Source organism: Ranitomeya imitator, chromosome 5 (genome assembly GCF_032444005.1).
Source record: "Ranitomeya imitator isolate aRanImi1 chromosome 5, aRanImi1.pri, whole genome shotgun sequence".
Lineage (NCBI taxonomy): Eukaryota > Metazoa > Chordata > Amphibia > Anura > Dendrobatidae > Ranitomeya > Ranitomeya imitator.
Genome location: NC_091286.1, coordinates 515,913,355 through 515,940,959, shown reverse-complemented (window position 1 = coordinate 515,940,959; position 27,605 = coordinate 515,913,355). Strand labels below are relative to the sequence as shown.

Sequence of the window (27,605 nt, the reverse complement as noted above, 5' to 3'; positions counted from 1 at the left end):
GAGGACGAGGAGGATGATGGGGATGATTATATTTTTAATGAGGAAGCTTTTCCGGGGCCACTGGAAATTGGTGGCGCGGCAAGGCCGGGTTCTGGTTTTTTGAGGGACACAAGTGACGTTGATTTGCCTGAAACTGCCCCTCAACCAAGCACAACCGCAGATTTGAGAACTGGAACTTTGGCCCACATGGCGGATTATGCCTTACGTATCCTCAAAAGGGACACACGCATAACTAAAATGATGAATGATGACGATTACTGGTTGGCCTGCCTCCTTGATCCTCGCTATAAAGGCAAATTGCAAAATATAATGCCACATGAGAACTTGGAACTAATATTAGCAACCAAACAATCAACTCTTGTTGACCGTTTGCTTCTGGCATTCCCTGCACACAGCGCCCGTGATCGTTCTCACACGAGCTGCAGGGGCCAGCAGACCAGAGGAGTTAGAGGGGCAGAAATCAGAAGTGGCGTTGGCCAGAGGGGTTTTCTGACAAGGTTGTGGAGTGATTTTGCTATGACCGCAGACAGGACAGGTACTGCAGCATCAATTCAAAGTGACAGGAGACAACATTTGTCCAGTATGGTTACAAACTATTTTTCATCCCTTATCGATGTTCTCCCTCAACCGTCATTCCCATTTGATTACTGGGCATCAAAATTAGACACCTGGCCAGAATTGGCAGAATATGCATTGCAGGAGCTTGCTTGCCCGGCAGCTAGTGTCCTATCAGAAAGAGTATTCAGTGCTGCAGGTTCAATACTAACAGAAAAAAGGACTCGTCTGGCTACCCAAAATGTAGATGATCTAACCTTCATTAAAATGAACCACAACTGGATTTCGAAATCTTTTGCCCCACCTTGCCCGGCTGACACCTAGCTTTCCTATGAAAAGGTCTTGCCTGTGGACTATTCTGAATGCCTTTTCCAATCTCGTAATTTTCTGCACCTGATTGTCCAGCATACGACATGTTTACACCTCACTAAATGGCCAAACTCCCCACACGGGGCCGTGGTATCGACACTTGGCGACAGCACCCGTGAGAGTGCAGTTTGTCTGAAGAGGTGGGTGAGCCCGCTTTTGGTCGACGGCACTGCCACTGGGTCCCTCCTAGTACAATAAAGTGTCTCTGGCGGTGGTGGTGCGCACCCAACGTCAGACACACCGTTGTAATATGAGGGGCCCTGGGCCTGTACCGCCGGCCACAAGACAGTTTCCCCCCACCCCAGCTCAAACAGTGCTCTACCACTTGCAAAATTATCTCACAGCTCCACCAATGTTTAGTCTATGCGCTGACATCCTTCAATGCCTGCCACTGACAATACCATTGTATTGACATTTTTGTTATGTTAGGCCTTCGATGCCTGTCTGTGGTCACTCCTTCCACTAGGCCTCCACTGACCACACCACTGCTGCCCGTGTACCCCTGGAACCAATTTAAAATTGCCTACAGCCAGCCCAATTTTTTTATTTTAGGCCTTCGATGCCTGTCTGCGGTCCATTCTTTCAACTACTACTACACTGACCAGGGCACTGCTGCCCGTGTACCCCTGGAACCAATTTAAAATTGCCTACAGCCATGTGTTATTATTTTAGGCCTTCGATGCCTGTCTGCGGTCACTCCTTCCACTAGGCCTCCACTGACCACACCACTGCTGCCCGTGTACCCCTGGAACCAATTTAAAATTGCCTACAGCCAGCCCAATTTTTTTATTTTAGGCCTTCGATGCCTGTCTGCAGTCCATTCTTTCAACTACTACTACACTGACCAGGGCACTGCTGCCCGTGTACCCCTGGAACCAATTTAAAATTGCCTACAGCCATGTGTTATTATTTTAGGCCTTCGATGCCTGTCTGCGGTCACTCCTTCCACTAGGCCTCCACTGACCACACCACTGCTGCCCGTGTACCCCTGGAACCAATTTAAAATTGCCTACAGCCATGTGTTATTATTTTAGGCCTTCGATGCCTGTCTGCGGTCACTCCTTCCACTAGGCCTCCACTGACCACACCACTGCTGCCCGTGTACCCCTGGAACCAATTTAAAATTGCCTACAGCCAGCCCAATTTTTTTATTTTAGGCCTTCGATGCCTGTCTGCGGTCCATTCTTTCAACTACTACTACACTGACCAGGGCACTGCTGCCCGTGTACCCCTGGAACCAATTTAAAATTGCCTACAGCCATGTGTTATTATTTTAGGCCTTCGATGCCTGTCTGTGGTCACTCCTTCCACTAGGCCTCCACTGACCACACCACTGCTGCCCGTGTACCCCTGGAACCAATTTAAAATTGCCTACAGCCATGTGTTATTATTTTAGGCCTTCGATGCCTGTCTGCGGTCACTCCTTCCACTAGGCCTCCACTGACCACACCACTGCTGCCCGTGTACCCCTGGAACCAATTTAAAATTGCCTACAGCCATGTGTTATTATTTTAGGCCTTCGATGCCTGTCTGCGGTCACTCCTTCCACTAGGCCTCCACTGACCACACCACTGCTGCCCGTGTACCCCTGGAACCAATTTAAAATTGCCTACAGCCATGTGTTATTATTTTAGGCCTTCGATGCCTGTCTGCGGTCACTCCTTCCACTAGGCCTCCACTGACCACACCACTGCTGCCCGTGTACCCCTGGAACCAATTTAAAATTGCCTACAGCCAGCCCAATTTTTTTATTTTAGGCCTTCGATGCCTGTCTGCGGTCCATTCTTTCAACTACTAATACACTGACCAGGGCACTGCTGCCCGTGTACCCCTGGAACCAATTTAAAATTGCCTACAGCCATGTGTTATTATTTTAGGCCTTCGATGCCTGTCTGTGGTCACTCCTTCCACTAGGCCTCCACTGACCACACCACTGCTGCCCGTGTACCCCTGGAACCAATTTAAAATTGCCTACAGCCATGTGTTATTATTTTAGGCCTTCAATGCCTGTCTGCGGTCACTCCTTCCACTAGGCCTCCACTGACCACACCACTGCTGCCCGTGTACCCCTGGAACCAATTTAAAATTGCCTACAGCCATGTGTTATTATTTTAGGCCTTCGATGCCTGTCTGCGGTCACTCCTTCCACTAGGCCTCCACTGACCACACCACTGCTGCCCGTGTACCCCTGGAACCAATTTAAAATTGCCTACAGCCAGCCCAATTTTTTTATTTTAGGCCTTCGATGCCTGTCTGCGGTCCATTCTTTCAACTACTACTACACTGACCAGGGCACTGCTGCCCGTGTACCCCTGGAGCCAATTTAAAATTGCCTACAGCCATGTGTTATTATTTTAGGCCTTCGATGCCTGTCTGTGGTCACTCCTTCCACTAGGCCTCCACTGACCACACCACTGCTGCCCGTGTACCCCTGGAACCAATTTAAAATTGCCTACAGCCATGTGTTATTATTTTAGGCCTTCGATGCCTGTCTGCGGTCACTCCTTCCACTAGGCCTCCACTGACCACACCACTGCTGCCCGTGTACCCCTGGAACCAATTTAAAATTGCCTACAGCCATGTGTTATTATTTTAGGCCTTCGATGCCTGTCTGCGGTCACTCCTTCCACTAGGCCTCCACTGACCACACCACTGCTGCCCGTGTACCCCTGGAACCAATTTAAAATTGCCTACAGCCAGCCCAATTTTTTTATTTTAGGCCTTCGATGCCTGTCTGCGGTCCATTCTTTCAACTACTACTACACTGACCAGGGCACTGCTGCCCGTGTACCCCTGGAACCAATTTAAAATTGCCTACAGCCATGTGTTATTATTTTAGGCCTTCGATGCCTGTCTGCGGTCACTCCTTCCACTAGGCCTCCACTGACCACACCACTGCTGCCCGTGTACCCCTGGAACCAATTTAAAATTGCCTACAGCCATGTGTTATTATTTTAGGCCTTCGATGCCTGTCTGCGGTCACTCCTTCCACTAGGCCTCCACTGACCACACCACTGCTGCCCGTGTACCCCTGGAACCAATTTAAAATTGCCTACAGCCAGCCCAATTTTTTTATTTTAGGCCTTCGATGCCTGTCTGCGGTCCATTCTTTCAACTACTACTACACTGACCAGGGCACTGCTGCCCGTGTACCCCTGGAACCAATTTAAAATTGCCTACAGCCATGTGTTATTATTTTAGGCCTTCGATGCCTGTCTGTGGTCACTCCTTCCACTAGGCCTCCACTGACCACACCACTGCTGCCCGTGTACCCCTGGAACCAATTTAAAATTGCCTACAGCCATGTGTTATTATTTTAGGCCTTCGATGCCTGTCTGCGGTCACTCCTTCCACTAGGCCTCCACTGACCACACCACTGCTGCCCGTGTACCCCTGGAACCAACATCAGAAAATATAAAAATAAGTATTTTGCTTATAAAAAAGAAAATACTGGAGAGATATCAAATGCAGACATTTTAACATTAAAAACAAACACATGCAACAAAAATCTGGTAGAGTACTAAAAATGGCCACCAGCTACAATAACTTTCTCCTGCAAGTAGTTAACTGAAAGGTTTTTTCAATTTTAAACACAGATATGGCATCCACCGAGTGTTGTCCTGTCGCGTCTTCTTTATATTATTGCCAAGAAGATGCAAAACAATGAAAATATTAAAATCATTATTTACCAAAAAAATAGAGTAAGTCAAAACCACATTGCAAATAAACATTCATTACAAATAAAGAAGCAGGGCGCGTCCGAGGGTGAGTATATACCTAATAAGAATATAATCACCCTCGGACGCGCCCTGCTTCTTTCCGACAGCCTTCCTTCCTAAGAATCAGTCCTTCCGTGGTGTAGAGAGAGGGTTTGTTACACTCCAAGGTGTTCCCCAGGTTGCCTTTCCTGAGCTTCGATCTTCCGGCTCTCGTTTAGTAGTTGTTGGAAACTACGCTGCATTGGGCCTACAAATTGGGTATGGGGTGTAGAGAGATGGTGTGTTCCACTCCAAGGTGTTCCCCAGGTTGCCTTTCCTGAGCTTCGATCTTCCGGCTCTCGTTTAGTAGTTGTTGGAAACTACGCTGCATTAGGCCTACAAATTGGGTATGGGGTGTAGAGAGATGGTGTGTTCCACTGTAGAGAGATGGTGTGTTCCACTCCAAGGTGTTCCCCAGGTTTCCTCGCCAATGCTTCGATCATCATGCTCTCGTTTAGTAGTTGTTGGAAACTACGCTGCATTAGGCCTACAAATTGGGTATGGGGTGTAGAGAGATGGTGTGTTCCACTCCAAGGTGTTTTCCAGGTTGCCTTTCCTGAGCTTCGATCTTCCGGCTCTCGTTTAGTAGTTCTTGGAAACTACACTGCATTAGGCCTACAAATTGGGTATGGGGTGTAGAGAGATGGTGTGTTCCACTCCAAGGTGTTCCCCAGGTTTCCTCGCCAATGCTTCGATCTTCATGCTCTCGTTTAGTAGTTGTTGGAAACTACACTGCATTAGGCCTACAAATTGGGTATGGGGTGTAGAGAGATGGTGTGTTCCACTCCAAGGTGTTCTCCAGGTTGCCTTTCCTGAGCTTCGATCTTCCGGCTCTCGTTTAGTAGTTCTTGGAAACTACACTGCATTAGGCCTACAAATTGGGTATGGGGTGTAGAGAGATGGTGTGTTCCACTCCAAGGTGTTCTCCAGGTTGCCTTTCCTGAACTTCTATCTTCAGGCTCTCATTAAATTGTGGTTAAACGGAACAACTGCATTTGGCGTAATAGTTGGTTTGGGGCCTACTATCGGTGTCTGCCACTCCTTGCTGTTCTCCTGGTTTCCTGTCCTGAAATTCCGTTTTCAGGCGCTCGTTAAGTAGTTGTTAATGTTAGACTGCATTTTGCCTACTAGTTGGGTTGGGGCCTACTATCGGTGTCTGCCACTCCTTGCTGTTCTCCTCCACTGAACAAAGCTGTGCCGCCTGTTTACTACGGTTGCCAATTTTGAACTGCATTTCGACTACTTACTGATTTGGGCCTACTCTCTGTGTCAGCCTCTCATTCCAGTTGTCCTCCACTGCAATGCCCCCTGGTTATTCCTGTGTTACCAATTTTGAACTGCATTTAGCCAACTTTATTCTTTGGGCCTATATCTGTGTTTCCTCCTCATCCTGCCCATTGCCCAGCCAGTGATAGATGAGTCTGCTGGTACATTGACCCATAACGCAACATTCCCCGTGCACGCTACACAACAACATTGTGACCCTGCTGAAAGTCAGGTTGCTCTTCCCGCATACCATACCACCTTACACGGGGACAAAGAGGAAGGTGCAGATGAAAGTGCAGGTTCCTTCATCAGGTGGGGGGGAGGAATACTAGTTGGCGACGTCACTGGCACAGGGCCTCTCATAGTACGCAAAAGTGTTGCTGCCGGTGGGAGGCGCCCCCGCCGTGCAAACACACCGCTGTACTTTGAGGGGCCCTGTGCCAGTGCCAATGCCAACGAGTGGGCCCCCCCTGCTTGCTCAGGTTCACAGCACTTGCAAAGTTGAAATACTTACCTCTCCCTGCTCCACTGCCGTGACGTGGTCCAGATTTCCTGGGCCCACTAATTACTTGAACCAGCCCTACCCACCACAACTTTAGCCAAATGACCCCCAATTTCAAATGCCTTCCAATTATTATAAGGTAAATTACGCTTGACAAGCTTCATTAAGAAGAATGGATGGTTTTGACATTAAAATGGGCACTCTAGGTGTTTTCCTGGCCCCCACTCACTGCCGACTATGCTGCCCCATTGACTTGCATTGGGTTTTGTGTTTCGGTCGATCCCGACTTTACGTCATAATCGGCCGATTTCACTCGACCCGACTTTTGAGATAGTCGGGTTTCGCGAAACCCGACTCGACTCTAAAAAGGTCAAGGTCGCTCAACTCTATTCGTGACGCCACCTGTGGTACTCGGTCTGTGGGGACCGACGCTGCTTCAAGGGGTCCTCTGGGGTGATGTTATGGCAGCTAGATGGTATAACTTCCCACAGGCGAAGTATATCCCCAGGGCTCCCAGTGTGTAAATGGAAGATGGTAAATGGCGCAGTAAAGAACGAGGACACAGGTTTGCAGTCTCTTTACCTTGTTTACTGAAGTCTTCAGGCAGCCACAGTCCAGGGCACCAGATCACAGGGCAGACAGGGTCCAGCCGGCTTGGAGGCAAGTTAGGAGTCCCCTCATCCAGGTGGAAATCAAAGCCTTCCTCTAGTGCCATAGTGTTGTAGTCCCTTACTGCCTAAGGCTTCAGATAAGGTCCTTGCAGATGTTCTCTTTATCTCTGTCCCCCATATTGGATAGGACATAACCCGTATGACTGGTGACTTGAGTCTGTTTATAGGGACTCTAGCCTGCCCCGGGCTCTAAAGGTGTTACTGTGTCTCCTGGGTATTAAGGTGGACAGGTAATGTAAAGTTCAGCTGTCCTTCCGGTCTCTGATGTAAGTCATAGAGTTCCTTACACCCTCGGTGTTCCGACTACCAGTCTCTGCGCCTCAGAAGGAGGCAGCCTGCTCGTGGCTGGTCTCCCCCTGGTATCCTCTCCTGTACTTTGCTCTCCTTAACACTCACTGTAAGATATTCGGCTTTCTGTATGTCTCTTTCCGGGAGCTGCTGCACTGCGGCTACACAGCTCCGTAAACCGTCTTCTACCCCAGACTGATCCAGTCTGTTGCCTGGCAAGGACTGAACTGACCTTTCCCTCCAAAACTACCTTATATATGGGGAGTCACCTAGTAAATAGGATCAAAAGCCCCCCCTGGTGGCCTGGTGTGTGAATGTGTTGCATGCTTGTGTTTACCTGGCGACAGTTATCCCTTCTTGCCTCCAAATGTAACATCACTCTCCCTATGAGGAAAGCAATGCTACTGTGACGACCAGGACCCAGGGGCGCCACAGTAGTCTTAATAAAATATATATTTTCTCTTGAAATGGTAAGCTTGGCACATTCTTTATATAGGTCTTCTTGTAATAATTGTGCTTATTGACCTGTCATTGTCAGCTCAAAATACTAATATAGGTTTGTTTATTAGTATAATTAACTGGTTTAATGGTAAAAAGATATTTGCCTCTCCTGGGCCAGATGTGTGACTGTGCAAAATTTTGTGGCTGTAGCTGCGATGGTGCAGATGCCAATCACGAACATACACACATACATACATACATACATACACAAACATACACATAGAGCTTTATATATTAGATTGGAAATTTATATAGTAATTTTCAGACTTTGAATGTTTATACCCTTAAACCAGTTGCGCAGAGAATGGGGAATCCAGTTCATCAGTCTTAGAAAATAAACCCCCTACATGTGCACATGAGCTTGTCAGGTGTTAACAGTGAAAAGATATGCAACACTGCAGCTATGAGAGCGTCATAGGCTATGTTGTGAGGCGAAATTTTAACCCAGCGCATTCCAATTCACCAAACAATTTTGCTCCTATCTACATAATGGGGAAAAAGTGAAAGGAAAAGTGTTGGAGGCAAATTGACAGCTGCCAGATGTGAACAAGGGGGACTTAAAGAACAAGAGCGATGGCGCCAAAGAGTATATGCCATACAGTTGCTAAGGTGGGGCCCCGACATGGGATACTCACCACACACAGGGATATGAACACACACAAAATGCGTCACACACTACCATGTGCTTGAACACCACCCTCAGCACACATTTAACCACACATACAAAAACCTTGCCACATAAAAGTCGAAACACAAAAGTCGCCACTCAAAACTCGCCACGTGCAAAATTCGTCACATGCAAAACTCGCCACATACAAAACTAGGTTCATGCAAAACTCGCCACACGTGCAAAACTCACCTCATGGAAACTCACCACACGCAAAACTTGCACACGCGGAAAAATTGCCACATACACAAAAGTTGCAACACATGCAAAAGTTGCATCACACAAAACTTGCACATACTCAAAACGCACCACACATAAAACTCGCCATGCGCAAAACTTGCTGCACACAACTTGCTACACTAACCTGTCACATGCAACTTGACACACAAAAAGTTGCTACACGCATGTTGCCACACAAAACTCATCTCACAAAAGGCGCTACATGCATGTCGCCACATGCAACTCAACACACACAACTTGACACATGAAACTCACCCTAAAACACACACAAGTCTGGTATTATCCTTCAAAAATAAAAATCTGATTAACAAGCAGACAAACTACAAGAGCAACAAATGTACCATATAGGAAATACGGCATCTGTCAGCCACATGACCTGTCTATTATGTGTATGTGTGAGCTAATATATACTGCTAGGTGGGAGGGCTTCCTGTTGACTGGGATATATTAGGCTGCTAATAGCAACCAATCACAGCTCAGCTTCTATTTTTCTACAATTAATTAATCTGAGCTCTGATTGGTTAATATAGGCAACAAAGGACATTCTCAGTATAACAAAGCATGTGTGAGGTAATAGCATGTCAGTTAGGGTGTGTTGGTGGAAAGGCTGATGTCAGTCACATTACCTCTATGTGAGAGGATAAAGAAACTGCCAGTTACAGACTATTTTTACCACAATAATGCCTCAAGAAAAGGAATTCCATGGCACGAATGTCAGCTGATGCGAAAAAAAAGCTGCATTACGGGCCAATGAAAAATGTGGAGACTGAGAAACAAGGCTGACACACAAGAGAACAGCAGCTGCTTCCTCAAGAGCCAATGAACTTTCTGAGCAGAGGGAAGCGAGGCTTGCAGACAAGAGAACAAGAGCTGCTTCCTCAAGAGCCAATGAACTTTCTGAGGAGAGGGAAGCGAGGCTTGCAGACATGAATAAATTTTTGTTAATACATTCTATTTTGCTAACAGCAGTTATTAACCCGGGCGAAGCCGGTTAGTACAACTAGTATTTTTATAAACGCAAAACATATTGCCCTATTTTTACCATTACCAGAAAGTACAATGTGTCCTGAAAAAACAAAGTCAGAATTACCAAGATATGTAGAAACATATCAGCGCTATTATCACATAAAGTTACACATGTTGGATTTGAAAAATGTTTCTGGGTCATTAAAGGGAATCTGTCAGCAGATTTTTGCTATGTAATCTGAAGACAGCATGAGATAGGTGCTGAGACAGCTTTTCGGGATGTGTCACTTGTCAAAGTGTGTGCTGTTTGCTAACTGTGAAGGATTTATCAAGAGATTAACATGGCTGCACTGCACTATTCCAGCAATGCCCCTTCTCCTGTGAAAAGCAGCTCACTGTCTATGGACTTTGTACACAGTGCGCCTGATGTGGGCAGAGTTAGCTTTCTCAGCTCTGCTTCATTCTAAATCTATAAGCTCTGATTGTGTCAGAATGGCAGCACCCAGTAATCTAAGTGATACATTGTTGTATTCACGGTCTCTTTACCTACATTATGCTGCTCTCAGATGAGGAAGGAAAAACGTGACTGCTTCCCTTTAAGGGGATTTTACACACAGTGGGAATAAATGTCAATAATAATAAACATTTTACTTACATGTACATAGGTTTACATTGTTTGATATGTTGTAGTGAGATTATCAGAGTATGTTCAGCAATACTATTAGAGCAATGAATACTAGCAGAATATAAACGCTCATTGTATTGATAAATCCACCCACTATGTTGCTAAATATATATATGTTAAACTAGTGGATAATTCTATTCTCCTTTTTACAGCAGCCAGCAGTCAGATTGAAAATTGGATTCCTTTATTTATGTGGCCCAATGTGACATTTTATTGGCAGTTCAGCAAAGACATCATTAAAATTTTATATGTCACTCCAATCATCCACTAGGACAAAATAGGGAAAATAATGAATAATTGTCCAGGAAGATGGATGACAATGACCTTTGTTAAAATAAACTGATGACCCCAAAATTGGTGGGAATTAGCAAGAGTAGCGGAGGCAGATGAGTTTTCCCACAACAATCAAGCTTACTGAACCAGCAGATTCCTGTATAATTAAAAGAGATAGATTGGTTTGTAGAGAAAAATATAATGGCTTCTCTTCGCTGGAGTTATTCCGTGTAACATGAGGGCATCTATCGCTATATGTAAATATATATAAAAATAATACGTCTATACTATTCATCTATAATATGTATCAGCATATATACATAGCACATTGCTCATCTGGTGGAAAGATGTAGACAAATAGCCATTGGTGTATCCGCAGGTCTGCTTCAGTAAGTACCAAGCAGAAGATGTATAAGTGATTGATATTTCATGAATTGTGAAATTGACTCACTGCCATTTAACCCTTGTCAGGCTGCATAATTTTACAACCTTAACAGGCTGCATAGGTACAATTGTACCTTCACATATACCTCCACTGTGGGAAGACTTTACTTGGTTTCAGAAACTAAAGTTCATTCAGCTACAAATGTTATGCTGATATCTATTGTTCAGTGTTGTTACTGGTCACTTATGTTGCTGTCAATTAAGTTAATTCAAACTGGGAGTGGCTTCTACTTGTCTTCCTGCCTCCCTCCTCTCATTAGCCATTTTGCTGTTCATCTCATTGCTGTGAGCACACATTTCTAGGCTTGTGAAGTCTTCAATTTCTTGGAAACGAAGGTAGGAAAGTCTCACAGCATCTAACAGCCAGTTATACCTTTATTCTCATTATGTGGGGACAGAACAGTCAAATTGTCTTTCAGCCTGGACTTGGCTTACATATATTTTGTATGAAACTTATCACTATAGGTATAATTTTTATACGAAAAATGGATAATAATTAGTATCTACATATTGTTTTACGATGTTTTATTTATATTCAGCACAAAATACGAAGCCAAAATTCATCTAGCAAGTCATCATGAGTGATAGTAATGCTGGATCTAGTTTCCGCCATAATCCAAGAAAACGTGTTTGCAGGTTAGTATAATTTTGTGAAAAGCCAATAATGTAGTATTTCGGAAAATTATTTATTTTACATTTTTTCATATTTACAGATTTACGTCTGACGAAATAATGCGAATGCTAGAAGAATCTGATTCTGAGCATGAGGATGAACCATATGTTCCATCTGATGATGAAAACTATGTACCACAAGTGGATGTTACTGAAGAAGATTCAGACATTGAACAAGAAATGGTCATAGAGCATGAAAATGAATACGAATCAGACGAAAGTGTTGAGGATGATTCTGTGCCTCAAAGTGCAGGCGACATTTGGACTGCTAAGGATGAAACTCAATGGTGCAGTAATCCACTGCCAAATGCACAAACAAAATCTCGTAATGTCCTACGACAAAGAGGTGGCCCTGCAGCAATCAGCAACCTATATACAGCAAAAGAGCTATTCAAGTCCATCATGACTCCCGAGATGTGTGACATCATATTACGGGAAACGAATCGAAAGGCCAAGAGAGTTTGTGATGCTTACAACAACGAACTGGTACAACGTTTTCCTGATTCTTCCAAACGGCCACCACAAAAAACATTCAAGCAATTTACTGAAACTGAACTTCATGCATTTTTGGGCATACTGATTGCTGCTGGTGTGCACAGAGCCAACAAAGAGAATCTGGAGGAAATGTGGAATGTTGCTGCTCTGCCTCTTATACGTGCAGCCATGTCTCGTGACCGCTTCAAGATGATACTCAGATTTATCAGGTTTGACAACGAAAATACACGTGCAGAACGTGTGCAAACAGATAAAGCTGCACCAATACGGGACATCTGGACAATGCTGAACAGTAATCTGGAGAGAGCCTACAAGCCATATCATTGTATCACCGTCGACGAGCAATTATTTCCATTTAGAGGTCATACTAAATTTACCCAGTATATACCTTCAAAACCAGCTAAATATGGCATAAAGATTTTCTGGGCTTGTGACTCATCAAATGCCTACCCTTTACAAGGTCAGCTCTACACTGGGAAACCAACTGATGGTCCTCGACAAGTAAACATTGGAGAACGAACAGTATTGGACCTAGTGAGCTCGTATAAAGGCTCTGGAAGAAATGTCACCACCGATAACTTCTTTACAACCATGGAACTAGCTAAGGTATTGAACTCCTGGAACATGACACTAGTTGGTACAGTGAGAAAAAACAAAAGGTTCCTACCTAACAACATGCAGCCTGCCAAAGAAAGGCCTGTATACTCGACAAATTTTGCCTACAATCATGATGCAACAGTCTGTTCATATGTACCAAAGAAGAACAAATCAGTCGTGCTTCTATCATCTATGCACATGACGGGAGAAGTTGAAGAGACACTAGCAGCCAAGCCAGAGATAATAAAATACTACAACATAACAAAAGGTGGCGTTGATGTTATGGATAAAATGTTGGGAGAGTACACTGTGAAACGACGAACATCACGTTGGACTTTGGCATTTTTCTACAATATGATTGATGTCAGTGGGTTAGCATCCTACATCATCTACAGAGAACACAATCCAAGCTTCAGGGCAAAGGATCAACGAAGAAAGTTCCTGAAAGATCTCGCAAATCAGCTGTGTATGATTGCAATTGAAGATCGTAGTACAAACAAAATGATAATGAGAAACCATTTTCTTCGAGGTGCATTAGAAATGGTGCTTGGACGATGCATTGTGGTAGCATCGCAGCCAGCAGCTGGCCCCAAAATACCTCATGGTAGTCGTGGACCCTCCCCTGTTGTTGGTAGTTGCTATGTCTGCAGAGACCTGAGGCGAAAACAACGCAAGACTAGAAAGTCTTGTGTGGTTTGTGTGAAACCCATTTGCGATGAACACTCTGTAGCAAAGCCAACATGCATTACTTGCAAAGAAAATCAATAAAAAAAAGTTTCTTACATTTTCTTTTATAATGTAAATGAACAGTTTTTTACTTGTTTATAATAGTTAAATAGCATTATCATTAAAAAAAAATTTATGCTTTTTCCCTTGCATTATCTTCATTCAAAATATATGAGGTACATTTGTACCTATGCAGCTTGTTATGGATGCAAAAAGATCTCGACCCCTTATCTCGGAAGCGGGTGGAGATATTTTATTGAAATTTGGCCAATATATTCTGGACCAAAAATGTAGAGATGTCACGAAATTTCAGCCCTCTACGTCTTTTCAAAAAAAAGTTATTGCAATTTTAAAACGGAATAGTTACAATTGTACCTATTCAGCCGGATAAGGGTTAACAACCAGTAGAAATGGCTGCCACGCTGGGGCCCACTGTTCAGATGATACTCATGCAAACATGCAAACTCCTTGCAGATGTGTCCTGGCTGAGATTTGAACCCTGGGCCCTATGCTGCAAACAACAGTGAGTCACCGTGCTGTCTAGTACAAGGATTTATCTTTCACATTGTGTAGGCAGGGAGCGCTCTTGTTAGAGACGCTGAGTCCTACGACTACCTACAGTGGCTTGCAAAAGTATTCACCTCCTAGGCTTTTTACCTATTTTGGTACATTAGAACCAGTGTTTAAATATTTTGGTAATCTGATTTGTGTGTGATGTATCAGCACTAAATAGTCTAAGTTGGTGAAGTGAGAAAAATATAGACATAAATTAAATTTATGGTATCCAATTGCTAAAAACTGTCTCTCCTTTTGCGATTAAGCCCCTAAAAATTTCTGGTCCAAGCAATTACCTTCATAAGACACATGCTTGGTGAAAAGACGTTCACTTGTGTGCAATCTAAGTGTACGGCCAGAGTCACACATGCGAGAAACACATCCGTGTCTCGCATGTGAAAAGCAAGCTCTGGCGCCGGCACTTGGGAGCGGAGCGTGCGGCTCCACGTGTTGCTATGCGGCCGCACGCTCCGCCCTGAAGTGCTGGCGCCAGAGCTTGCTTTTCACATGCGAGACACGGACGTGTTTATCGCATGTGTGACTCCGGCCTTACATGGTCTCTCAGTATGTTACCACATTTTCTGAAAGGCTGTCAGAGGCTGCAACACCATTAAGCAAGAAGCATCACTAACCAAACAACACCATGAAGAACAATGAGATCTCCAAACAAGTCAGGGACAAAGTTCTTGAGAAATACAAGTCAGGGTTGAGTTATAAAAAAATATCCCACTCTCTGATGATTCCCTGGAGCACCATCAAATCCATTATCATCAAATGGAGAGGACATGGTACCACAACAAACCTGCCAAGAAAGGGCCGCCCACCAAAACTCTCAGCCTGGGAAAGGAGGGCATTGATCAGAGAGGCAGCACAGAGACTAAAGGTAACCCTGAAGGAGCTGCAGAGTTCCCCTGCTGAGAAGGAGTATCTGTCCACACAACCACAATAAGCTGTACACTCCATAGAGGTAGCTTTCATTGAAGAGTGGGCAGAAAAAAAGCATCTACACATTTTAAGGCTCATTTTGAGTTTAACAAAAGACATGTGGGAGACTCACTAAATGTATGGAGGAAGGCGCTGTGGTCAGATGAGACCAAAATTTTACTTTTTGGCCACCAAAGTAAACACTATGTCTGGAGCCAAATAAACACAGCTCGTCACCCTAAGAACACCACCCCCACAGTGAAACATGGTGGTGGCATCATAATGGTGTGTGGATGTTTTTCAGCAGCAGGGACAAGGAAAATGGTCTGAGTCAAATGAAAGATGGACTGTGCTGAATACAGAGATATTCTTAAGCAAAACCTGTCTCTGCCGGTCAGTGATTTGAGACTGGGACAGAGGTTCACCTTCCAACAAGACAATGACACAAATGATACTGTTAAGCAACACTCAAGTGGTTTATGGATAAGCGAGTAAATGTTTTGGAATGGCCTAGTTAGCCATGACCTTAATTCAATTGAAATCTGTGGTCAGACTTGAAGATTGCCTTTAGGAATGGGCTAAAATCCCAGTGGCAAGATGTGGAAAGCTCAAAGAAACTTATCCAAAGTGACTTGTAGTTATAATTGCCACAAAAGGAGGCTCTTCAAAGTACTGACTTTCAGGGGGTGAATAGTTATGCACACTAAAGTTTTCAGTTATTTTGTCCTATTTGTTTGCTTCACAATAAGAATAAAACAAAATGTTCACAGTTGTAGGCATGTTCTTTGCATGAACTGATGCAAACCCTCAAAAACCCTCAAGCCACTGTATTATAAGTATAAAGTTAATATATTCCTAAAGATTGCCTACCTAACTGCAGAAGTAAAAAATAATATTAGAGCTTGACTACTGTAGTCTTACACACTTACATGACTAAATAAACAATGTGCTTCTTCTCTTGTGATCTGGTCTCCCAGGAAATCAACCCCACAACATCAATCTTTACAAACAGATGCTTAAGCTACAAGTCACAGGCTACACTTATAAAGATAGGAGAATTTTGTAAACTTGAATCTGCATTGCAGGCTCTGAACCCAGAGGCAGATTATACCGGTACATTTGAGATACATCTGTACATAGCAGTGTATTTCTATGTCCCTGTATTCTAGAGATGAAGAAAAAGTCAGCTATTTCTATAAAATTACAAAAAAGGGATAAGCAGTTACAAAAATGCCATTTATTCTGTTATGTGAGATCTTTTTTTTCTTTAATGTTAGATGACAAATTAGCAAACAACATGGACTTTTTTGGTGTCCCTGTAATCCTAATGTCCCGCACAACACAGCAATCATATTCTTTATGGTGATGTGTAAATGGGCATGATAGATTTTTTTCCCTAATAAAACCCATAAAAAATGTAATAAAAATGTAATGATGAGGCACATCTAGTATAAATGTCGTGTTTTTTCTTCTGCTTTTTTTTACTGCAGGTGTCCACACTACACAACGCAATGACAATCTTCTCTGATTATTGTGTGTTTACTGTATTTCTTTTATGTTTTTTCCTCCTTGATGTATTTTTGGTGCACATCTGAAGCAGCGTCTTTAACTCTTTTTTTTAATAAAAAGCATCTTTAGATGTACCGAGGGCTGAGTTTCCATTAAATCACAAACGCTTTACTTGGATTTTTCCGTTGTATTCAAATGAAGTGTAAATGCTCCATTTACAGAAATTCTGCTGTTTAACTGTACAAGTAAAGTGGATGTGATTTCATGAAAATTGATCCCCCTGTGCGTCTAAAAATGCTGTTTAACTGTGCGGTTTTGATGCTTTTTTTTCTCTGTAGGCTTCTATGTGGAGTCTAGAAAAAGGCATGTAAAAACCTGGAGTTGCTATTTTAAGTGCAGAGTCAAAGCTCTTCAGTACTATAAAAAAATATTTTAAATACCACTGCTTCACATCTACACCAAAAAACGCATGATATAATGGGGAAAACACATAAAAAACAGCAAAAATGTAATAATCACATAAGATTGTTATTGTGTAGTTGCGTAGCGGACAGCTGCAGAAAACCAAAAACATGGTATTTATACAACGTGTGAACACAGCTTTATAGATACAAAAAAGGCCAGATGTCGTATATAGCAGTTATATAAAAATGAGAAAGTTCTGGCTTCTGTGACTGTGAATGAATGAACAAAAAATGAATCCACAGGTCCCAACTAGAAATGAGCAATGTGCCAGCCTTAGTTAATCAAAAGCAGCGCTGGGGACGACGGATAGTAAGAGATTTGCTGGCCTCTATCCAGCCGCCAGGTTGCTCTGACATGCATGCTGGACCGGACTCCCGTGAATCGATACGCTCATCTCTAGGCCCAAACGTTCTAGATACAGTGAGATAGTCCTGGATTTCGGTCTACACCTTACAGTCTCAGTCACCTGCTGAATGTCCCTCATAGCTACTACCCTCTGACATCTCCTCCTACCAGGAGAGAAAGAAATTGAAAATGGCTTGAGGGTGTGACTATTGGTGAGTTCCAAATTTGGCACAGAGCACTAAGTGCATTGCATGTTTTGTCCTTCTTTTGTTACTTCAAAAGTTGGGAGGTATGACTTACATCGCATCAGGATGCACACTACTTGACTGTGCATTAAGAGGTTAAGGGGAACCTATAGGGAAGTTCATGATGCCTAAGCCATAGGTGATATGAAACAGTGAAAGCCTCCTTAGTTACAAACAGCTATATTTTACACTGTGATGTTTTAGGAAAAAATATAGCTTAAAAATTACCTTGGAACTGGCTATAGCGTAAACCGGTCCAGACTATGTCAGCTACTCCCCATCCAGTGTGGCTTGATTGAAGGGTCTCTCAATTAGAGATGAGAGAGAACATTTAAATTTTCGATTCGGATTACATTTGCAATATTCGCCGATTAATTAGTCGAATATTCGCCGATCATTACCGAGCACCATTCACGTCAATGGGAGGCAAAAACAAACGCATGCCCAACACCTTAGAACGGCCTCAAATGCTGCCAAAACACATCAAATGAGGGACAGACACCAGGAAAGTGGCCTCAATTCACCCACAGAACAAATTGCAGCACGGAACTGCAGCAATCAGCCAGACATAAGGTATCGGGGTCTGGGACAGCATATAAAGCTTTCCAATGAATGTCACAGTAAGATGAGGTGAGTGAGGGATCGGTGTAGGGCCCCTTCGCTGGGAGCCCTGACACCACATGCAACACATCTACCTGCTTTCATGTTGAGCCACACTCAGGAGACACAAATATCAGTTTTCTAGACTACCATTGTCAGAAAAATGTAAGGATAGTAACACGGGGAGTTGAGTAAAAGAAAGTGGAGGCCTGACTATCTTGGAGGCCTACTGCTACAGGCAACACACATGACGGAGACCTAACCAGGACTGTTCACAAAATTATTGGCAGACACCACCAGTGTTGCATCAATTTCACCACAGTAGAAATAGTAGAGAATGGACCGACAGGTCTTTCACTACACCCAGTACAGCAGATGGACACCCAACCAGGAGTATTCAAGTTTCCAAAAATTATTGGCAGACACCACCAAAGTGGCATCAATTTCACCACAGTAGAAATAGTAGAGAATGGACCGACAGGTCTTTCACTACACCCAGTACAGCAGATGGACACCCAACCAGGAGTGTTCAAGTTTCCAAAAATTATTGGCAGACACCACCAAAGTAGCATCAATTTCACCACTGTAGAAATAGTAGAAAAGGGACTGACATGTCTTTCACTGCACCCAATACAGCAGATGGACACCCTACAAGGAGTGTTCACATTTAAAGAAATGAGGGCCTTCCACCACAGAAGTGTTATCAATTTCACCACAGTAGAAATAGTCTAATAAGGACAAACAGGTCTTTCTCTACACACAATACAGCAGATGGACACCCTGCAAGGAGTTTTCACATTTAAAGAAATGAGGGCCTTACACCACATAAATGACATCAATTTCACCACAGTGGAAATAGTCTAATAGGGACCAACAGGTCTTTTTCTACACACAATACAGCAGATGGACACCCTACAAGGAGTGTTCATGTTTCCAAAAATTATTAACAGACACCACCAAAGTGACATCAATTTCACCACAGTAGAAATAGTAGACTAGGGACCGACAAGTCTTTCATTGCACCCAAAACAGCAGATGGACACCCAACTTAGAGAGTGTTCACATTTTAAAAAATAAGGGCCTGACTCCACCGAAGTGGAATAACTTTCACGAGAATAGAAATAGTGTAATTGGGACCGACATGTCTTTCACTACAGCTAATACAGCAGATGTAGACCAACCATGACTGTTCACATTTCCACAAATTTGTGTTAATGGGGCGCCCCTGGTTCAGTTGCCACAGAGGTACTGCACCTCAGCCAGAGGTGTGGTACTCCGCTATCAGGTAAGGAGGGGGCACTACCCAGAACCCAGACACTTGCATCCAACAATATACCTCTCAGTGCCCGGGAGGAGCTAGGCAGAGGGTGTGGGTGGAGAAAGCAGCAGAGGGAGTACTGAAGGGAGTGACAGTGAGATCTGAGAGGGAGTTGGTGCTAGGGACTGGAGCTATGAGGAGCTCATCCCTGGACCAGAAGACTGTAGAAAGAGAGAAAGGAAGGACAGAAGAAACAGAAAGATAAGCTTCAGTGGAAAAGAGAAAGAAGGGGTCCTAGGGGCACGGGTAGTGAGAAATCCACCCGTGGGACCTGCATCCACGCCGACCATAGTTAGGTGGAGGGACGAGGTCGCAGTAGGGGACTGGCCCCAGACTAATGGAGGAACCGAGTACTCAGCTAGCCAACCGGAGGCTACAGCATCTGTAAGTGCTGCAACCACTTCCACATGTAAACGCCGAAAAGGCAGCCGCATAGAATCAAGGAGGCCTAGAGTACGTTGCCCAACAAGATCCAAGGCTTCTGACTTGGGACACTGCATGTGAAGGCCCAGGGCAGGAGGCAGCACAGTGAGATGGCCAGGGAAGGAACATAAAAGGTTGTTCTGACACGGTGTACTCCCTAAATTACTTGAGAGCTGGCTGGATCACCAACCCAGAGGACACAGTACCCCGGCTGGGGAATGCAACTGGAGAATTGTGAGTAAAAGTGTGGAAACGACAACCAAAAGAGAAAGAAGCCGCTCATAGGAATGCACACCACAAGGCTAGTAAATAATAAATAGAACAATATACGAATAGAATTTTTATTAGCAAACCACAACTTCAAGAAAAACATAAAACATAATTAAAAACAGTAATACCTCGTACAGTTGGTCCACATATCAATATATCTTGTATAATACAAATATCAAATATAATAAGTCCGCACACCTGATATATAATGGGAGAGCAACCCTCTGGCTCATGGAGCTACATGCATGATGAATGTTTCATAATATAGCTCCCTATGGCATGTATAGTCCTGGAACAATAAAGAGGACAACAGCCAAAATAAGGGGGAAAAAAAAAACACCCCCAAGATGAAACAATAAAAGGGAGAAAAAAGAGCCACCCAAGCCCGAGAGAAAACTCCACACATGGGGGCTAGAGTAGGTAGCAAAAGAATATGCAGTCTAGATGCAACACATGCCGAAAATAAGGCATCATAAGTGTAACGTTACCCACAAAAATAGGCCCTACAAAGGAGGGCTTCGTCAGGGGAAGGTCCTTCCCCTGACGAAGCCCTCCTTTGTAGGGCGATACGCGTTGGGTCGCATCACTTGGTCCACGTTGGTCTGCACCCAGGGACGGCCTCTCCCTCCCTTCTTACTCCTATTTTTGTGGGTAACGTTACACTTATGATGCCTTATTTTCGGCATGTGTTGCATCTAGACTGCATATTCTTTTGCTACCTACTCTAGCCCCCATGTGTGGAGTTTTCTCTCGGGCTTGGGTGGCTCTTTTTTCTCCCTTTTATTGTTTCATCTTGGGGGTGTTTTTTTTTTCCCCCTTATTTTGGCTGTTGTCCTCTTTATTGTTCCAGGACTATACATGCCATAGGGAGCTATATTATGAAACATTCATCATGCATGTAGCTCCATGAGCCAGAGGGTTGCTCTCCCATTATATATCAGGTGTGCGGACTTATTATATTTGATATTTGTATTATACAAGATATATTGATATGTGGACCAACTGTACGAGGTATTACTGTTTTTAATTATGTTTTATGTTTTTCTTGAAGTTGTGGTTTGCTAATAAAAATTCTATTCGTATATTGTTCTATTTATTATTTACTAGCCTTGTGGTGTGCATTCCTATGAGCGGCTTCTTTCTCTTTTGGTTGTCGTATTCATTTTTTGGCCGCTTGTCTGCACCCCGATTGGCGTCTGATACTAGCGGATATCGGTAGTGCGCTCTATATATTTATTTTTGCTTAAAAGTGTGGAAACTGCACTCCGCTGTGTCCTCGGGTTTACTTACTGCATCACCTGCCCTGCACCACAACAACATTCACCATCTTTCGCCTCTTAACTGCCCTCGGGCCTAGCTCTACCCGTGGAGAGCTGTAACAACTCTGCTGCATCACCATCGACCCCAGCGGTCCACTTTAAGCAGCGTCGGTTATCTCCTCATTACCGAATACCACGGGTGGCTTCACAAACAATCTCCCCATAAACTTTATTCCCCATTCAATTGGACTTTTATTGGATGCCCAGGGCCACGGACCGTGTCACTGCTGCCGTGACTATCCCTATAAGAACCGTTGGACCCTGTTCTGAGTACACCACGGCCCTAGCGGGTGCTCCATTAACATCAGCAGCAGCAGCAGCCACAGAAGCGACACTAAATATATCAGTGCAGTTGCGTGACATTAATGCATCACACTAAAAAATGCAATACCACCTAGTCTGCACAGTCTGCGATTGGGGTGCAAAAGTCCTTGGAGATCCATGACTTGTCCTTCTTAATGAAAGTTAGGCGGTCAACACTTTCAGAGGACAGCTGTATGCACTTATCCATCAAGACACCACCACCAGCACTGAAGACACGTTCTGAGAGAATGCTGGCTGCCGGGCGCGATAAAATCTCAATGGCATGTGAGGCGAGCTCAGGCCACTCATCCATTTTGGAAGACCAAAATGTGAAAGGGTCCAAACCCTCCCTGATGGTATTGATATTTAGTTATAGATACTCCTGCACCTTTCTCTCCATTGGCTCAGCACATGTAAGACTTGGACTCTCTTGTGCTAGTGCACGAGTTGGTCTAAAAAAAGTGTCAAAGGACTCATAGAAATTGCTTCTTTCACTTCCACCACTGCTGCTGCTTATGTTTTGGTGTTGACGAATTGACAGGCTGGAGGTTATAAGTCTACAGCTGCGATGCGAACTGTGTGCATCACTGCTATCTTGGGGAAAAGCTCTCTTAAAGGGAACCTGTCAGCAGATTTTGTCGCTATAAGATGCGGCCACTGCCTTTCAGGGCTTATTTACAGTATTCTATAATGTTGTAGAAAATCCCCCGGTCCAACCTGCAAGTGAAGAAAAATAAGTTATGTTAAACTCACCCGGGAGGGGGCGGTCCTGTGCAGTCCGGTCCAATGGGTTTCCCAAGTCCGGGTTTGGTGCTTCCCATCTTCTTGCGATGCCGCCCTCCTGCTTCTTCATCGCTCCCCAGCATCGGTGCTCCTGCGCAGGTGTACTTCTCTGCCCTGTTGAGGGCAGAGTAAAGTACTGCAGTGCGCAGGCACTGGGCCTCTCTGACCTTTCCAGGCGCCTCCACACTGCAGTACTTTACTCTGCCCTCAAAAGGGCAGAGAAGTACGCAGATGCTGGGGAGCAATGAAGAAGCAGGAGGGCAGCGTCGCAAAAAGATGGGAGGTGCCGCACCCAGACTTGTGATACCCATCGGACCGGACTGCACAGGACCACCCTGGGGTGAGTATAATATAACTTATTTTTCTTCACTTGCAGATTGGACCGGGGGCTTATCTACAGCCCGGTATGTATACTTTTTTGTGGGTTTGTTCTTACTGCTTACATTAGCTTGGAGCATATATACACAGACATATGAACTAGCCTCCTATTATTGTGTTCTATGTACGGTCATCTTGTGTACTTGTTTTACATTATAGGTACCTACCCCCGCCCTATTCTTGTACGTGCTATGGGTGGCACGGGGATTGTTCCTATTTGTCATTTCTTTACCTGTTATTATTAATAAAGTTTTTTGGTTTATGTCTGTGCAGTTTGTCCATTATGGTCCTATCTCAGTCCCATTTATTAATCGATAGTTAAACCCTAATTGGGAAGATAATTATGTTGGTGATGTTTTGTTTTCCACAAAATTCCTATGGTTAATCTTTAAAAATATGTGCGGTTTTCTAAATACAGTTTTTGATGCATTCTTTTGACTGCAACATAACTGCAGGCTAGGTTCAGATGTGTGTATCAAAAATGGTCTGATTTTCATCTGTGTGCCATCCGTATTTCTTCTTTTTACTTTCATAATGCATCCATATACAGTTTCCTATGTTAATAATGTCCAAGAATCTGTAAAAATCGAATGCCTTACAGACTAGCCACGTGGGTCACGATTTTGCTGCGCACCCATAGACTTAAATAGGCACGTTTAATCTGAAATGCTGAGACCAGTGCAAGCTGCAACTTTTACACTTGGTACATGTAAAAAAATGATCATCTGGACAGTCCTAATGAATAACATTATTCCGTTTGCCTCCGTTTTTAACAAGGACTGCTCGCGTATGCATCATACGTTCATTTGAACCAGCTGAACCCAGACTCAAACATCTATAATGGCTGCATTTAACTTTGGTACATGTGAAGGCAATATTCAGCACACCAGTGATACTGGTGAATTATTTAGGCTGAGTTCACACAGAGAATAAAAAATTGACGACTTTTATAAAGATGCCCTTAATGAATGTGCATTTTGGAGGAAATAAATTGCAAACAAGATTCATACACTCACCAGATCTTTAACAAAAAAAACACATTATTTTTTAAAAGACACAATTTTTTGACCTGTGGCGTGTATATTGTCTGCAGCATAGAACCAGCCTTATGTAATAACCTTGTAATCGGATGTTACTACTTATTGCTCCAGGTGATCTCCCTCAATGATTCGTGGTGACATTTATGACATCTTGGTGGACATGACTAAATCTTCTCCACAGTCACAGACAAAAAAACTGACAACTAAAACGTTATATTTGGGAAAGCATCAGATGTGGTAGAACAAGTCCCACTGATGGGCAGAAATATTGCCGCTGGAAGCAGACATATATCTTCTGTACATACACAGCTGTGACAATGAATAATATAAAACACCACATTTCTGATTCCTAAAGTAATGCAAACATTTTGGTTTTGTCCTGATGAAGAAGTCTGTGAACTTTGACTAATAAAACCTCAGTTCTCCACACTTCGCCTCCTGCATCTCCTTTTTCATCATATAATCCATCGTTTAAGATCCATCCTCCATGGTTTTTCTCTCCTTGTATGTATCCTGGACCTACCGCAGATGTTTTTCTAGGCTTTCCATGGTGCTGTGGTCCCACAACCCTGCCAGGTGAGCACATCCTTACACCTATCGTTCTCATGTCCTCTATCCAGGTCAAACCCTACTTTGGGTGATTGTCTTCCAAATTTCTCCTATAATGACCCTTTGTCAATGACAAAATGATCACAAGTCTGTGAAAATTTGTGGCACAGACACTTGCATAACTGTTTTTGCAATAAGGAATAACTGAAGAAGCATTTTCTAGAAAAAAGCATATCATATCAGGAGATGCCACAACTGTGCAGGTACCATCTACTACACATTATTATTATTATACACATAAGTACGAGCACAAACGCAGACACATATGTAAATGTACATTTCCTTATAGGCTTTATTTTGCAATTTACAGATTTCTGGTGAGTAATATACCGTATGTACCATGGACATGTATCATCCAGAGCAGAATCACAAGTTCCCACTGTCACCCACAGCTGTGGTCCCTGAGATCTACATTTCGGGGCTGAATTGTGTCACTCAGTGCACTGCTCATGTTCTCATCTATATTAATATATTGCACGAAGGACATAATAATCAAAATATTGTCTGACATTTATGAATTTAAAAAAACAAGTACGTTTACAACACCGACTGTACTTACTTGAAAAGGTAGTAGGTCTGCCACCAAGTCCGCAATGTTTCACTCTCTGCCCATAGAACAGGCCATACTGGATCTCCCCGATAAACTTTTGCAGTTCATCCCCTGTAGCATTGACCAGCAGGGCTCCAGTTTTGCACAATACTGTTCCCTTTACCCATAGCTGAATGCCTAACGCAGCTGCGATCGCCAGGGCACAGCCAAAGCTCAGTATGCCAGCCAGACAAAAGAGAACTTTCTTCTGCAGTTTAGGCATGACTGCACCAAAAGTCTTCACTTATCCTACCTACAATCAGCACTTCAGTGCATAGAGGAAGTTACCCCACCTGCCAGTGAGCCATAAGTCGCTGACCGTAGAAAGCAGTATATTCTCATAGGATCTTTCCGCAGAGACATATAGAACAACGTTCTATTCCTTATTTCTTCCCTTTGACTTGATGACTCAGGCAGCAGATGGAACCCTGGTGTAACCTGATAGATGCTTCTTCTCTAAGTAGATGCATTCTGCCTGATTGGCGGAGATGAAATTCCAGAAACGGGCAACATTCCCATTGTACAGTCTATTGGAGAATGGACAAATCATTCCATAACATCCCAGGGGGTCCGTAAAACTTCATGGAAATGATCCTGTACACACTCATCTCAGAATTACAATATCTGCAGCCTCAAGCAAGCCCACAGTGTAATGGTGTCTTCAATATCCGGGCTTACTTATCTTGTTTCACATCGACATCAATCAACCTTTTCATCCCACAGACATTTATTATCTGTCTATTTACTTATAAATTGAAGGATCCTGTTTATATCACATGCGAACAAAGAGAATTTCACGTCATCATGGAAACTAAATTATGCGGTTAAATGGGTTCTGCAAATTATAATAAACTGCCATAAACAGGCACCTGATAATCAAAAAGGGGCATCCTACAGTGAGAGGTACAGCAAATAATCCATTATTATAGGGGTATTTCCATCTCCAAGATCATATCCTAATATGTAGTAAGAGTAATAATAATGTTAGCAAATTTAGCAAAAATTAAAAATATAGTTTAGTTCTTCTGATTCGCTGTATTGCTTACCCCATGTGTAGGATATTGGAATAGCTTAGATATCTATGGTTATAGTCACTAACTAACAAACTACTGTAGATACTCGTGTATAAGTCGAGTTTTTCAGCACATTTTTTGTGCTGAAAACACCCCCCCCCCCTCGGCTTATACACGAGTCATTGTCCCGGAAAGACAGCAGAGGAGAGGGGGCAGCAAAGCAGCGGGTCACAGAGGCAGGAGCCGGCGGCTGCAGCTAAAGCCTGTGTCCGCTGCTAAAGAGAAATTAATATTCACTGGGCTGGCACATAAAATTATGTTTGGATGTGATGGTCAGTTTTTTGAAATTTGTACTCATTAGCCTTCTGACTGAGCACTCCACCTTATAGCCTCAGGCATTTTTAATCACAGCAGGACCCTACCCCTCCACAGAGATATAGATTTTAGACTACGAGAGGATTCATATTAAGTTCCCATACAGATGAAGACTTTATTCTAAGAGAGGATTGGCATAAAGTTAGGTCCTGGAAGTGAGAAACACCTTGACGTGGCTTCCAGGTACACATGAATTGGCCAATTCTCAATTTTTCATATTTCTAGAGCAGTAATGCAATTCAATTTTCATATTTCATATTTGCTTGCTATAGTGCCACATAGTGATGCCTTTTTTGATTGAGTGTATATGAGTTGGTGACTTTAAGTAAGCACCTGTTCACACTTAGTTTATATTTGGATGTGACAGTCAGTTTTTTGAAATTTGGAGTTAATGAATGTGTCAGGCCATAGTGGTGTTTCTATTAGGCCAAATGTCACCTATATGTTCCTCTATATGCATTAAGTTAACAAGTACTGTAGATAAAGACCAGCAATAGTTTTGCAATTTGTAAAATGTCTGTTATAGAGTATTTTTAGGGTTAAGACACCGTCATTACTTTCCCAAGGTGAAATAAATCTACAGATGTTGCACATTCTATAACGATATGTACCCAGAGGTACATATACAGCCACATCCCCGAGTTTATAGGGGGATCATGGTGGCTATCTACCAGTGTATCTCCGATTGATGGTCCCTTTCTAAAAGTGATAGCCGGTCTATGAGGTACAATCTTGTAAATCTGGAGCCCTCCCCAATGCTTCCTTCAAATACTCATCACTTGGTCAATCTGATCATCACAGGTCCCAATGATCCATGCAACTTGATTCTTCTTCGTTTTTTGATTGGGTACGAAAAAAGCCTGTTGG

General features: G+C 43.4%; 1 protein-coding gene across 1 annotated transcript in view; it reads right to left on the bottom strand.

Moving 5' to 3' along the window:
- The window catches only part of CLRN1 (clarin 1), a 90,869-nt gene extending 65,089 nt beyond the window's left edge, over positions 1-25,780 (bottom strand). The window contains exon 1 of the mRNA XM_069727518.1: positions 25,321-25,780. Coding sequence (XP_069583619.1) covers positions 25,321-25,573 — 253 coding nt within the window. The 5' untranslated portion in view covers positions 25,574-25,780. The remainder of the gene's footprint in view (positions 1-25,320) is intronic.
- Between the last annotated feature and the right edge of the window lie 1,825 nt (positions 25,781-27,605).